The sequence below is a fragment of the Semicossyphus pulcher genome, unplaced genomic scaffold (genome assembly GCF_022749685.1).
Source record: "Semicossyphus pulcher isolate SPU_LCO1_2020_fin unplaced genomic scaffold, fSemPul1.0.p SCAF_1, whole genome shotgun sequence".
In the NCBI taxonomy this organism is placed as follows: Eukaryota; Metazoa; Chordata; class Actinopteri; order Labriformes; family Labridae; genus Semicossyphus; species Semicossyphus pulcher.
In genome coordinates, this window is record NW_027211603.1 from 15,338,170 (window position 1) to 15,352,619 (window position 14,450).

At 39.9% G+C, this 14,450-nt stretch overlaps 2 protein-coding genes across 2 annotated transcripts; one reads left to right on the forward strand and one right to left on the reverse strand.

Moving 5' to 3' along the window:
- Positions 1 to 874: 874 nt before the first annotated feature.
- On the reverse strand, positions 875 to 2,090 carry calca (calcitonin/calcitonin-related polypeptide, alpha). Its single transcript, XM_069662383.1, has 3 exons — positions 2,005 to 2,090; positions 1,639 to 1,764; positions 875 to 1,052 (listed from the first exon to the last, which is right to left on the reverse strand). Exons 1-3 carry the CDS (start codon positions 2,088 to 2,090, stop codon positions 875 to 877), a joined length of 390 nt encoding a protein of 129 aa, XP_069518484.1.
- A 9,144-nt stretch (positions 2,091 to 11,234) lies between these two features.
- On the forward strand, positions 11,235 to 14,245 carry cyp2r1 (cytochrome P450, family 2, subfamily R, polypeptide 1). Its single transcript, XM_069659460.1, has 5 exons — positions 11,235 to 11,471; positions 12,003 to 12,144; positions 12,268 to 12,900; positions 13,045 to 13,374; positions 14,028 to 14,245. Exons 1-5 carry the CDS (start codon positions 11,235 to 11,237, stop codon positions 14,243 to 14,245), a joined length of 1,560 nt encoding a protein of 519 aa, XP_069515561.1.
- The last annotated feature ends 205 nt before the right edge of the window (positions 14,246 to 14,450 follow it).

Below are 14,450 nucleotides of genomic sequence, written 5' to 3' on the forward strand. Positions count from 1 at the left end.
TGTGGCGAGAGATGTACCACATTGGTAGACTATATAAAAATCAAACGCCTACCTTGCAGTTTTGTAACACCAAATAATTTTAAATGAAACAATTACTTTTCATGTATGAATGAATTCAATCAAGAGATCTTTATACTGTAACTCTCATCTTGGTTTCAAAAACTCTACAGTATAAGCTTCAATGAGTCCAGCAATAACACAGATGCAGAATTTCACAGTGCTTGCATACCTTGTATCTTTTCTTTTGCTCACACAGGGCCGCGCCGCTTTCGCCTGCCAAACGCCTGGGCTCCCACGTTGGTGGGAACGTAGTTCGTGTGACCAAGTCCTCCTGACCGACTCAGGAAGTCAGCCAAGCGGTGAGTTACACAGGTGGCTGTGTTGCATGCTCGCTTCTGTGCTGTTGCATTACTTGTAAGAATGGACAAAATAGTGATCAAAGATTATTATGATACTAAAGATGAGAACAGACATCAGACTTTGAACAATAAATTAAACAAAAGCAAAATATGTGTGTTTTATAGACAGCCATGCTTACCCTTTTCTCCATTCATTTTTTGTTCAGTGAGTTTTTATTCAGTGACTAAATAAATAACAGCTTCAATGTACATTTTATTATAAGAGACGCATAATCAAGATGAAATAGAAATGTTAATATTACAAAGGTTTTTAGCAATTCTTTTATTTTATGTTGGGATTAGATAAAGTTTTAATTCAAAGTTTTTAAGTCTCTGTCATAAATGTAATGTTCAGCCAGTGGGAAAAAACACAGCCTCCACATGCATCAGCAGTCTTGTCAATAACCAGAGCTGGATGAACAAGCAAAAGTTAACTCAGACAGACGGAGGAATAGATGGGCTAAAAACTGAGCGTTTCAATTGTATGAGCTGCCAAAGCTTTTGTATTGCTCAGACAGACTTCGCTTCTTGCCAGGCGTCCCTGCTCCCACGTCGGTGCGGGGATAGGTTTGTAGTTTGTGAATATCCTGGGAGAGTTTGCCCAGCATACAAGTGCTTAAGCCGGTGCAGCGCTTAGACACGGGTCTATCCAAGCTGTTAGAGACAGAGACAAACATGCACAAACAGGCTTACAGTAACAGTGGCATGCTCATAAATAGTCATAATTACATGCACTTTGTTTTCATGAATTGTCATGCGTTTACAGAAAAGATGTGATAAACAAACAATACAAATGCATGCACAGATCCAACAGGCATATGAAGACATTTCATTCACCAGTTGTCATGCTATTGTTCAGTTAAATCTTCTGTAATCTTGTACGGTCTCCTATGTTCATTTATTTCATGCTCTCTTTAGTATTCTGACAAGCCACAATGTCTTGCAGGCACATCATTTATTACTTAATGAATGAATGAATGACTAACTGCATTTCATGCATGAAGGAATTATGATAGAGAGTAGATTTATACAAATGTTGCTATTTGTACCTTGATAATTAAGCAAAACACCAGACGGAGCTGTTGGAGCTTATAAACAAAAGTGTGTGACATTTTCCTTAACTTATGGTTGTATACATAGATAGAGGGATAGAGAGAGAGAGAGAGAGAGAGAGAGAGAGATAATACAAATACATGATAATAATAAAATACAATACAAAAGAAATAGCCATAAGCCATACCTGATCCCATCAGCTGTTTGGTTGTCTTGCTCATCTGAAGTGATCTGCATGAACTCCTTGATAGCTCTGAGTAGCTTTTGCGCATCATCGTCCGATAGTGTCACTCCATCTGACATTGACTCCTTACTAGTTTCAAATATTAAAAGGAACAGGGAGACAAGGCAAAGTTAAATTAATTAAATAATTAATCTTCCTTTTAAAAGTTGACAGAAAGGGACATGGCTTTTTTAATCTCCTGTATAAAGAACTCTCGGGAAATGAAGTTAGTGCTTAGTTATAGGAAACAAGGAAATGTGTTCAGCGGAAATATATATATAAAAAAGACATATATATTTATACCCTTCAGAATAATGCCACGACTCTCACCTGGAGGGAGCCGCCTGTGAGACGTACATCTGACAAACCATCAGGGCATAGGCAAGAAGGAGAGTCCACAGTTTCAGCATAATCATGCTTTCCTGTGGAAAACACATACAATACTAAAGAAGCTAAGGTAAAGCTTTTAAATGCATTTTGTGTGACCTGTGTCCTCTAAATATTTTTAATTTTTACTATATAATAGTTATATTTACTATAACAGCAACTCTGTCCATTAGCAGAATTATATACAGCCTGCGATAGAAAGTTTAATGTTGCCAAACCAGCAAATATCCAGCCATACAGGTGGCCACCACATCATCATTCATATCTGATTTAACAGCGACCACATCATTTTAACAATCAACTAAAACAGCAAATGCGTATCTATACTCACCTTAAGACAACAGATCTCCTGGTAATGAAGAGTTAAACGTCAGACTCACTTGTGAATCTGCTGAACACTCCCCACAGTACAGGGATTTATATATGCTCCCCATGGGTTTCTGTATTAACTGTGTGAGAACTTGATCATAGTCTATTGGCCAGTCGAGCGTTTTACATCAAACTGTTAGCCAATCAGAAGTCCTACGTCACATACAGCAAGCCAATAAGATCATTGCTACGCAAATGGCATCAATGTATGGTCTTCAATGTGTATAATTCACAAAAAGCTGCAGGGATTTTTTGATAGGAAGGGAAAAAAATGTATTAACGTCATTCTTCTAGCAAAGTAATCAGGACTTCAAACAATGAGGAGTAAAAAGTACCACTGAAAGTCAGTGTCTCATTTTCTTAAACTTATGGTACGTGGATGTGGACCCACTTACTCTCATTCCCCTTAGATCATCACATAATTTCAGTAGACAAAAAAAATTTGATTTGGGGACTGGGTGATCTTCAAGTGTTGAAGATCACAAAGCAGGCAAAGGAGAGGCATGCAGACGAGCAGTACCTACTTTACTCACATTTAGACCGGACAAAAAAGTTTAAGTACCACTTTTTATCACATTTAAAGCTCCTGTGAGGAGTTTTTCGCTGGTTATGAAACAGACTGAAATTAATTCTAATTACTGTATATGACCTACAAAAGCAAACCAGACCATCAGCGACAAGATGGATTATTTCTATACAGTTAGTTTAATGTTAGTTTTTAATGCCTGAAACTGCTGGTGGGGGGTAGGTTTCAGACCAAGTGATCCACTGCACTCTGCCTTTGTTTACATTTTCCAGGGCAAACATTTTAAGTGAGTGATACAAATTATGTTTAAACAAAGCAAGATGAGATGTTTTGTTAAAAAACACAACTCCAGCATGTACAGGAAAAAATCAGCAAAGATCTAAGTGGTACGGCTTTGTCCACAGGGGCCGCCAAAAACAACACAAACCAAAAGTTCCTCATGAGAGCTTTAAAAGGCAGTGAATTTTTTCACAAGTGAGTCAAATTACTTTAGGTCATGTATTACCAGTTAGCAATATTAAACAAAAAAGCTGTAACAATTGTGACATCCATGTGAGTTTGAAGCCAAAACTGAACTCAAATATCCAGTTGCAACCACTTACTGAAGACACGTTTCCAGCTAGCAAAGGTGAACAGGGTCAAATTTGCAGCGAAGACAAAGTTCTCTTAAAAAAGAAAACAGCTGTTCCCCCGGGAGACACTTCAAAGAATGTTGCAAAATAACACAAATATGCAGTCTAACACAGTCAAAACAGAATATGCAAATCAATGTGGCATCTATGACAAAAGCCTGTTTGGGTCCAGTAATTTTGTGCTGCTGTTCTCGCAAATAATTCAATAATATTTTGCACCATTAAAAATTTACGATTTACAAAATTTGCCACTTTTCCAACTTGTCATTAGATCTTAAAGTTATAATCTCGAAGATCTCAGTTTTGTTCTTTTTGGCGGCACCTATGGCAATAAACGGTAACTCCGTCAGCACACTTCCCAGATATCCAGACAGTGTCGCATGTGTGACGTCCACGGTTGGCTCCGGTTCTAACTCTTGATTTTCCTCGCTGACGGTCACTTTCCTTTTTAGACTGTTTGCCTTCATCTGAGCGTTTAATTTGTTTCTGTTTCTTTGGATTTTCACTTATTGTTGAAGTTGTATCTGTAGTCATCGATCTTTTCTTTGTTTCTTCAGCCATAGTACATTACTGTTTACTCGCAACACTTGCAGCTGCTTTACGTTGCGTTAGCTCTGCCTACCCTCTCTGACAGACTAACCACTAACTGGACGCCGCTTGTGTTTTTTTCCGCAAAAGTCCCACCAAACACCCAGTCCATAATACTGCAAATACAAAGGCTTTCATCAGTGGGCCATAGGTTCAATCACCATTGTGTTACCTCATTCGACGATGTATAGTGACTTAACAGACATTTATTTAAATGAAAATCTTTGAGAGTAACACTATCATTGAACCATAGTGTGAAAGTAGAGTTTAACGTCCTACATCTCTGCAACAGATTCTATACCTTCTCATTTTCAAATCTATATACAGTCTGAAAAATGTCTTTCCCATATGGGCATTGCATCACACTGAGCTCTCCCTATGGATAAACTAAAGCTTCCCACAGCATTCAGTGTCCATCCGGTTGCTCTGAGCTAATTACTGGGCTGTTGGTCTCTGGCCATCTTCTAATTCCCTCTTATGTAACAATATTGGAGAATGTATCATAAAGCATCCTGCCTCCCAGTTAGTTTTTGCGTCACAAGGAAACTCATTAGTGTGGATGAGCCTTTTGGTACTATTGAGCAGACCTGCAGGCTCAGTTCCAGAGGCACTAAACTGGTACCCAGAAGCACCACATGATGTCATAAACGGCCCATTTTGGACTAAGGACTTACATAGCTATACATTGATTTATCTTAATTGTCTTGTGTTGCCAGGATATTTTAAGTCATATATTCATCTTGAATTATTACTCATCCTAAGCTTCTCATTGTACATCAACCCCCCCAGAACACATGTTAATAAATATAATACGTATTTTACACAGATTATGGATATCAGTGTCAATAATCCTACTTACGATTAAGTAATTTAAATCATTTTCTGAATATTAAAGCTAATAGTCATGTGAACCATCTCTCTAACTCAGATAAGAAGGATGCCTCTCCTGCAATATGCCAAATTCAACAACTCAAGATCCACCTCATACTAGTTATTATCTACTGTTTGTATGCTCCCAGGCCTCGATTCACCCCTGCATGCTCTGACCAAGGACTTCAGTTGATGCAGAGAAATTGCATTCCAAGGGGAAAAGTGTATTGTCAAGAATGCAATTAACTCACACTGTTAACATTCTCTAATGTTAGGCATGAATTGGCCTGGAAAATTAATTACAACACAGGAGAGCATTCATGACAGAGAGGGCAGCTTTATGCTCACTGCGTTGCTCATCAATGACAGCTTCAGCTGAGTCAGTGTGAATGTGTCTTCACCCAAACACAAGCAGGGCTGTTCTTGGCTGGGACTCAAAACCCCCAAAGAGAATTTCCTTCAAAGCTCTCTCATATCGACACCTTACATTGTTTGATTTGGCAGCAAGAGTTGATAATCAGCAGGAATGGTCCCACAGTGCGGTTACATTAAAGTTGGCAGAGGATTTTTTTGGGACATTTGAGGGCATAAATGGATCACTGGTTATTTGAAGTGTGAAATGTACATCTGTCCTCTTGTAGTAGTCATAGTAGTCGTAGTAGTTGGTCATAGCTGGTTCTCCTTAAAACCACCCAACAGTCAGCCTAACAGGGACTTATGCTGTTTTTTGTTGGTTGTTAAGAGTGGATACAGTGTACCCACAAACTCCTGGTTCCACATCTTGTCGAGGCTACAAAAGCTGAATGAATGACACTATTGGGCATGAGGAGCTCTTTTAGGGTTTTGTTGTTGGCTACATTACTTACAAACCAACACGGGAATTTGCCACAGACTGGAGAAAGCAGAGATCTGTCAAGTTAGTTAGTTAATGAGAAACTTTTTCCAAGCTATGTAATGGATACTTGACTATAAAGTCAAGTATCCATTAGTAAAAGTACTCACACCTGCTGCTCTCCTTTAGAAACCTAACATTTAAACACCTGGCTGGTGGTTGCAGAGGGATTACAAGACCTTGGATCTTCCTGCCACCGTCATTATGTTGTTAGGAAAAAGAAGTGCTGGACAGCATTAATATTTCCAGGGAAGGTCAGTAATTACATTTTCCCCATACACTTGTAATTCCAGTCATCCGGATGGTAAATAATTTCCTGTACAACTACAGTAGTCAAGGGACCCGCCCAATCTATGCTGCACATACCGCCCTTTAAGTGGCTTTATTACGTAAAGACTGATGTTGTACTACCACATGTACACTAACTGCATTAAATCTGTTACAATGATCACCCCATGACAGGGTTGGGAAATATGGTGATATACTGTGTACTGTTAGACAGTACGTACATAGTGTTGGCTAATCTCTAAACATCATTGGTAGTGTAATGCCTTTTTGCATAATATTGCAAAATATAAATATCTCTCAAGCATTTTCTGGATCTTGCCCAGTTGGACATGTCAGCGAAACCAACTCAACTGGCTACTTTCGATGCAAAGGTTTGGAAATGGAAAATGAATTGAAACTTTGTGTAAAAGTGGTGTAGTGTCCCTTTAAGAAAATGTTATTTATAACACAACACTACTGCCAACTCCTACCCCGCTAAGGCATAAGAACTCACTCCAAAATGTGAATTATTTGACATGGTAGTTGGAAAACGTTGCATTACGACATGACAAGATAAGATGATTGTCACATCATACCTAGCCTTATAATAGTTGCGCCCTCCAGAAATAACTCCTAATAACTTACTTCCTTGTCACTCCTCATGTTACACCTGTGCATTCCTGGCCCTCTCTAAACTCTCCTTTGAAATGTTGCAGTAATAGCATTATTATTAGTAATAGCAATATTAACTCTGCTTTTTTTTCTTAGTCCATGCAGTCCACAAAATATGGTTCACATTAACCACCTGGACACTCTTGCTGCTGCTAATTTTATTAGCCCAAAAACATAAATGCAACAGTGAGAACATGTTTATTTGATTAACTTTGACTGATGTGTTTAACGCTTCCATAATAGCTTTTGATTCTGTGGAGCTGGCAGGAAGCAAATAAGTAGAATGTCCTCATTAGGTAGCAAATCTGAATTAGGATTGGTCTGTGAAGGCCATTCAAGGCATCTGAGAAAGAAAGGCTTACCAGCTGCCTCAGCAGGAAGGAACGGCTTGATAAACAACATTATGTCTAATGAGGAGTCAGTCATGATGAACCGATGACACAGCAGAGTGACGAGCATGGCTTTACAAAAGTGCTAATTGTTTATCGTTTAAAGGCCTTTTATGGGGTGGTTAGATTTACCTAGTTAACCTCTGCAGGCTCTATCCTTCCTCCACTCCTGTTTTGTCATGTCTGCCCGTTAGGTTAAGTTTTATTTTATTTTTTCCTCCTGTGTCATGTCTAGTATTTTCTGTTTTATTTTGAAATCACTCACCCCTGTCTCTGTTTCAGGTCTGTGTCCTGTCCCTCCCCCGCTGTGTGCTCACCTGCTCCTGATTGTGCTCTCCCCAGCTGTGTCTCATCACCCTCATTACCTCATTACCCGTATTTTACCCCCTGTCTTCCCCTGTCTCGCACCCTGTTTTGCCTTTTACCTCGCCTTTTTGCCTCACGTTTTTTGGATACCTCTGCCTGATTCTGCTTATTTTTTGTACCGAACCTTGCCTGGCATTAAACCATTCTGAAATCTGTCCACTGGTTTTGAGTTTGCTATTGAGTCCTTCCTTTTGGTCTCCGGTTTATGACATGTTTAGGAGTAGGTTATAAATAAATGAAGAATATATATGTAAAATGGATTATTGCAACTGTTTTATCAAGAGTGTGTCTGGAAGGGGCGCTGGTTTAGCTCAGTCGGTAGAGCGGTGCCCCGTGTACAGAGGCCACAGTCCTCGGCACACTGATCGCAGGCTCGACTCCCGGTCTGCTGATCATTTGGTGCATGTCATCCCCCACTCTCTACTCCCCATATTTCCTGTCTCTCTTCAACTATCCTATCAAATAAAGGCAAAAGCCAAAAACAACAACAACAACAACAAAAAAGTGTGGCTGGAAAACAACCCCTGTCCGGTCCACAGTCATATATGCTTATTAAACTGTAGACCCTCCATGCACAGTCCTGCACTGTTTTGACGAGTTCAGGTTTTAGGCAAAAAGCTTCACAAACCTCCCACAACTATGTGAGTCTGGAATGTGGTGCATGCCATACCCTTTGACCTCTGAATATCGTGCATGACCTAACCTTTAACATGTTGGGGTAAAGGAACTTACTTACTTACTGGGGCAAAGTTTAGTTGCTCAAAAACAAAACAGGGTAAAACACATTTCTTTTTAAATAACATACATGAAGGTCATTTTTTTTTGTTTTGTTTAATGCATCGCTTTCAAAAAATTCAGTCTTAAAAAACTGTTGTAATCTTTGTGAATGCATTTTGTAACACACTGGCATTCAGTTTCTTCACTTTGTTTACAAGTTATAATCATGTGCTTACATCAATTACGGAGACAGACAATATTGGAAAAAACAAGAAAAAACAAGAGAAACATAATAAACAATAAATATATTCAATACAGTGATAGTTATGCAAAACCAAACTGTCAAGTTGGAAATTGATTTTTTTGTCACTAACATCAACAAACATTTCTTTCTTGCTTCATTTTGCTCTTTAAAATACTTTTCCCATTGTGTACTGTTCATTTTATTTTCCAGTGTAGTCAAAGCCAGTAAGTCGTTTTTGAAAATGTCAAAGCATTTGATTTGTATTTTTCTAAAATCATGTTTTAAAAATGCAATCACCTTTGAGATCACTGTAGCCTTAGGTTGTCGGATATATTGTAGGATGTAGGACCAGCCCCTAGTTGTGTTGCTATAGGCTTATGCTGCCGGGGGATATGATTCACAGAGTTCTTGCAGCTTCCTCTTTCCTCTTTCTTTATATGTGTATGCATTCATGTCCAATTAGTGCAAGTTACTAACTTTCTATCTTCCAGCAAGTTTTTTTTGCTCCATGTCTCACAGGTTCCTCTCTTGACTCCCACCTATACAGTCATCATCACTAGGTATACTTATATTATCATTACTATAGTTGCTATAGATATTATTTGTGTTTCTACTATTATCATTATCATTGTAACCATAAGTCTGTATTATCTGTTGTTATTTTGTTGCTGTCTGTCTGTCTGCCTCTATCCCACTTTCTGGGCCCAGCCAGCTACTGCAGATGACTGCCTGTTAAATATAGTTTTTCCATGCCACTTGTGTGAAGTGCTTGCTCAAGGTTGATTCATGTTATAATATTACAAAGAGTGCGGTCTACCTGGCGCATAATATATACACATTGATTGATTGATTGACTGATTGAGCGTGGCTTCCACCATTTTGTATTTGGTTTGTTTGTTTGTCTTATCCTCAGCTTATTATCTGTGTAAGCATTGCAAAATATACCTGTTTTATGTAACCACGTAAGCACTGCCTCCCCTCGTGTACCGTCTTTAAGATAGGTTGTGACTACATATACACAGAGTATATCAAATATGATAACTTGTCTTAAAAGTAAATATACTCATATAAATAAACTCAGAAGTGTGTGTGTGCTCAGCCAACACAACAGTTTCTTTGACCACTACACATATTGAACACAGTCACACAAATTACATTTAAAGGAGGGAAAAATATGCTTACTCATTCTTAGTCTCAATATCTATTGTGGCATTTCCTCACAGGTGAAGACCAAAATGCTCCATGATGCTAAAATCAATCAGAAATTAATAATTGAGCGCGCTAAGCTAGTAAGTTAGTTTTACGTCAAATTCATATGGCTTCTTGTTCAGCATAATACACAGACATCTGATTCAATAATTTGATATGATTTAGTAGCCCACACTTTTACCAGTTATAAGCAACTCATTGACTTGAGAGCAGATTCAGAACATTATCTCACATCTTGGTTGTCTCAACTGCACTGTACCCCTCATTAAAATCATTTTATCAAACCCGCCCCATATTAGATGAACTGTTGTGAATGGCCCGACCAGAATCGGACAGAAAGGTAAACTATCTGACAGGTGAGAGGACCTGACATACCTGCCAGAGCAAATGAAATATAAGCTCACAGATAAGTCTGGTTCTCAGACTATTTATATGTAATAGCCTGTAACTAAGTTATTAAGCTACTTCACTAGACCTCCTGAGAAGTATTTACTGCTGTTTCTACCCATTTTCCATAGATTTCAATCTGTGCTCTGTCCCCCTCTTTAAAAGCAAACTAGTGTTATAAAACATGCATCCTGTTTGCTAACATATATTTAATTTAGGCCAGCTTTGCTTCTTAGAAATGCGTGTAGAGCTCTAACTCTTCATGGTATGTGCAATATAATAAACATATAACATTGGCATGTGATGCCATTAACCTGAGTTGCCTAAATTAACTGTAGGCTACACAGTATGCAGCATTTTAACAGAAAACTGAGAGCCTAGCCATTAGCATTTTAGCTAGCTTTCTAAGAAATATAAGCAATATTCAGAAAAATTATGGGCTTTATTAACATATTTACATAAAGAATGTGAGATGTTTTTTCATTTTTATTTTTTGTGCCATTGACTGTAACAAAGAGCGACAGAATTCAATTATAATTCTCAAAAACAGCTATATGAACTCAAACGTGCTGCAGCATTTCTGTGTAGGTTACCTCCATAGTGAGAAAGGTGCTTCCAAACTGTGAGTTACCACGTCTGAGGTTTCCTTGAAACTATGGTTGGCTTAGGGAACCATTGGTTCAATACACCCCTGTCTCCTCTACTGTGTAATTTGTAAGCTATATATCATACAACTTCGGTTACTCAGCATTGTTACAACTTTAAAACGGGCACAATGAAAGGAAGTGTATTTAATGGTGTCCTGCTCCCTCTATAGGCTGATTAAAAGCAAAAAAAACTTTACCCAATATTCACCAAAATGATCCGGATTATTGATCAAGAGCAGAACAAAGTTCACCAACAGTTGACTCTGACTTTCTAGCCAATCTTAGCCTTAGAGGCGGGGGATAGAAAACGTGCAAGATGATACATATGTGCTTCAGTTACTCTGAGGAAGGCGAAGTCAGCAGGGCTAGTCCAGCAGGGAACAGCGATTTCTGTAAAGATGGTTTCAATCAAATCTCCGTCTCTGGTGCCGGTGTCCAACGCGCAGGCTCTGCTCGGTGTGTGCTGCTTGGCTGTCGCCCTGCTCGCCTTCCTGCTGGTTCGCCAGCTCGTCAAGCAGAGAAGACCCCCGGGCTTTCCTCCGGGTCCTTCTCCCATCCCTGTGATAGGAAACATTCTGTCTCTGGCCACCGAGCCGCACGTCTTCCTCAAGAAGCAGAGTGAAGTTCATGGACAGGTAACAACTCAGACTACAGCTCAATTTATGCAATGCTTTTTTAAGTGACTGCTCTGCAGACCGTGATGCAAGTCATCAGTCTATGCAAGGGGTTTCAGACTTCATGCACGCGCGCGCGCACACCCACCCACTGGGAAATAGTTATGAAACGAACAAAAGAGACTCGCCCTAACGTTTGGCGGTCTGGAGGAGTTTGCTTGGAGGAGAATAGCCGGCTGCAGAGAATTAAAGTCTCCTCCTAAAAACACATGAAAGGACACGCACTCTTTAAAGTTAAACGACTGAGGTGCAAAGCTGGAGATGTCTTTAGAAGTTTACCTTAAAAGGGGTCACAGTCTGTGGTGAGGTCCTGTGAACAATCAGAGACCTCATCATCAGTTTGCTGGCTCAGCAAAGACTAGACACCAGCAGAAATGTTGCAACATGCCTGCAATTGTGGTTAAAAATTAAAATTCTTTGACAAGTATACATTTGAAAATTTGCATATAACAGAGGCAGTACAGTTCTCATGTTGTGTTGTGCATCTTTCAGATTTTCAGTCTCGACCTTGGAGGCATTTTGACTGTGGTATTAAATGGATATGACTGTGTGAGGGAATGCCTGTACAATCAGAATGATGTGTTTGCTGATCGCCCATCGCTGCCTTTGTTCAAGAAAATGACCAAAATGGGTGGTAAGATGCTATGATAAGATTAAAATTAGAAAATAATCTGATGCAACAGTACATGAATGAAATTGCTTTTAAATGATAAATGATTAAACTTTTCTGTCTTTCTTTCTTTTCCACCATCCAAAGGGCTTCTTAATTGTAAATATGGCAAAGGCTGGATTGAACACCGTAAACTAGCCTGCAACTCTTTCCGTTACTTCGGCAGCGGCCAGAGGCAGTTTGAGAGGAAGATCTCAGAGGAGTGCATGTTCTTCGTAGATGCCATTGATGAACACAAGGGCAAGCCCTTCAACCCTAAGCACCTAGTGACCAACGCTGTGTCCAACATCACCAACCTGATTATTTTTGGACAGCGTTTCACCTACGATGACCGCAACTTCCAGCACATGATCGAGATATTCAGCGAGAACGTGGAGCTAGCAGTGAGCGGCTGGGCCCTCCTCTACAATGCCTTCCCTTGGATTGAGTATGTGCCCTTTGGGAAACATCAAAAGCTGTTCCGCAATGCTGCTGAAGTGTACGACTTCTTACTCGAGGTCATAAAGGGTTTTTCCCAGGGCAGAGTGCCGCATGTCCCTCGCCACTACGTTGATGCCTATTTAGATGAGTTGGACCAGAATGTAGGTGACCCCAGTTGCTCTTTCTCGTATGAGAACCTCATCTATTCAGTGGGGGAGCTCATTATAGCTGGCACGGAGACCACGACTAACACCCTGCGCTGGGCCATGCTCTATATGGCCCTTTACCCCAATATACAAGGTCAGTAACAGTAGAAGCATCACCGCACAATGAGATCATTGTACTTCTAATGTGACCACATAAAAAGTTTGCCATATAATTGTAAATGTTTTGTAATGCTACGCATGCAAAAATGCCTGATTGTGTCTGTTATTCCCTCCATAGAGAGGGTGCACAGGGAGATCGACAGTGTACTAGAGAATGAGAGGGCACCCACTTTAGAGGACAAACAGAAGATGCCCTACGTGGAGGCAGTTCTGCACGAGGTCCTTCGCTTCTGCAACATCGTCCCGCTCGGTATTTTCCGAGCCACCTCTCAGGATGCAAAAGTCAACGGGTACACGATTCCCAAAGGCACCATGGTGATCACAAACCTCTACTCAGTGCACTTTGATGAGAAGTACTGGAGTGATCCAGGCGTCTTCTCACCGCAGAGGTTTTTGGACAGCAGTGGAAACTTTGTGAGGCGTGAGGCCTTCCTGCCATTCTCAATGGGTTAGTCTCTTTGTGTTTCGCTTTAATTCCAACACTCCTGATCCAGTTAAATTTGCCTATGAAAGGCAATTATTTTCCCCCAACAATGTTGTCATATATCCATTCATAAATCTGAGAATGTCCCCTTATTTTAGATACTTGATGAGTAAAACTGAAGCAGTAACCCCTACGCTTACTTCAGTATTTCACCTTACATTTCACAGTGCCACCAACTTCCCCTTTACATTTTAAAAAATGTACTTACATAAACCACAAACCCCCCTTTGCATTATAGGAAGAAATAACAATGTTTTCAAATAGCATTTTCCTTACAATATTTTCCTTACTGTTCATTGGTCAAATGAGTTATAGCATCAGCAGAATCCCCAAACTAATAGAAGGGTTTATAAATGAAAAGATAAATGTTTTTGCTTCAGCTGCAGCATATAATTATGGCCAGGTTCTTGTGTAATGCGGGTTATGTATAACAAGTCCTGTTCTTCTACATATATATATCTAAAGCACCCACAGTCCTCAGTTAAAACAAATGTTCTCATCTGTAATATTTGTATAACCCAAAGTCTTTGCTCCTATGTCTGAGAACTTCAATAAATTGTCCAGATGTTGCACTTGTGCGTGTGAGAGTCCTGATGAAAGAATTGTCTTTGTTTCAGGGAGGCGTCAATGCCTGGGAGAACAGCTGGCCCGGATGGAGATGTTCCTCTTTTTCACCACTTTGCTGCAGAGGTTTCATCTTCAGTTCCCTCCAGGAACGGTTCCCACCGTCACTCCCAAACTTGGCATGACCCTGCAGCCCAAACCTTACTCCATCTGTGCCGTCCGCAGGCAGCAGAAAATTCCCTGCTCTGGACACACTCCTTATCGCAAGTAGGCAAGCAGGACTTTATTACAGCTTGTTTAACTGTTCAAGCCAGAATTGAACTATTTTGCACGGAAATGCAACCACATGATGCAGTTACATGAAACTGTATCGCTCTGGACCGTAGCGTCCAGTTCTGGTGCATTCTAGTTTTTCCAAAGGACTTCCAGCAACAAAAGTAGCTCTTGACATATGGACATATGATCCATTTATTCAG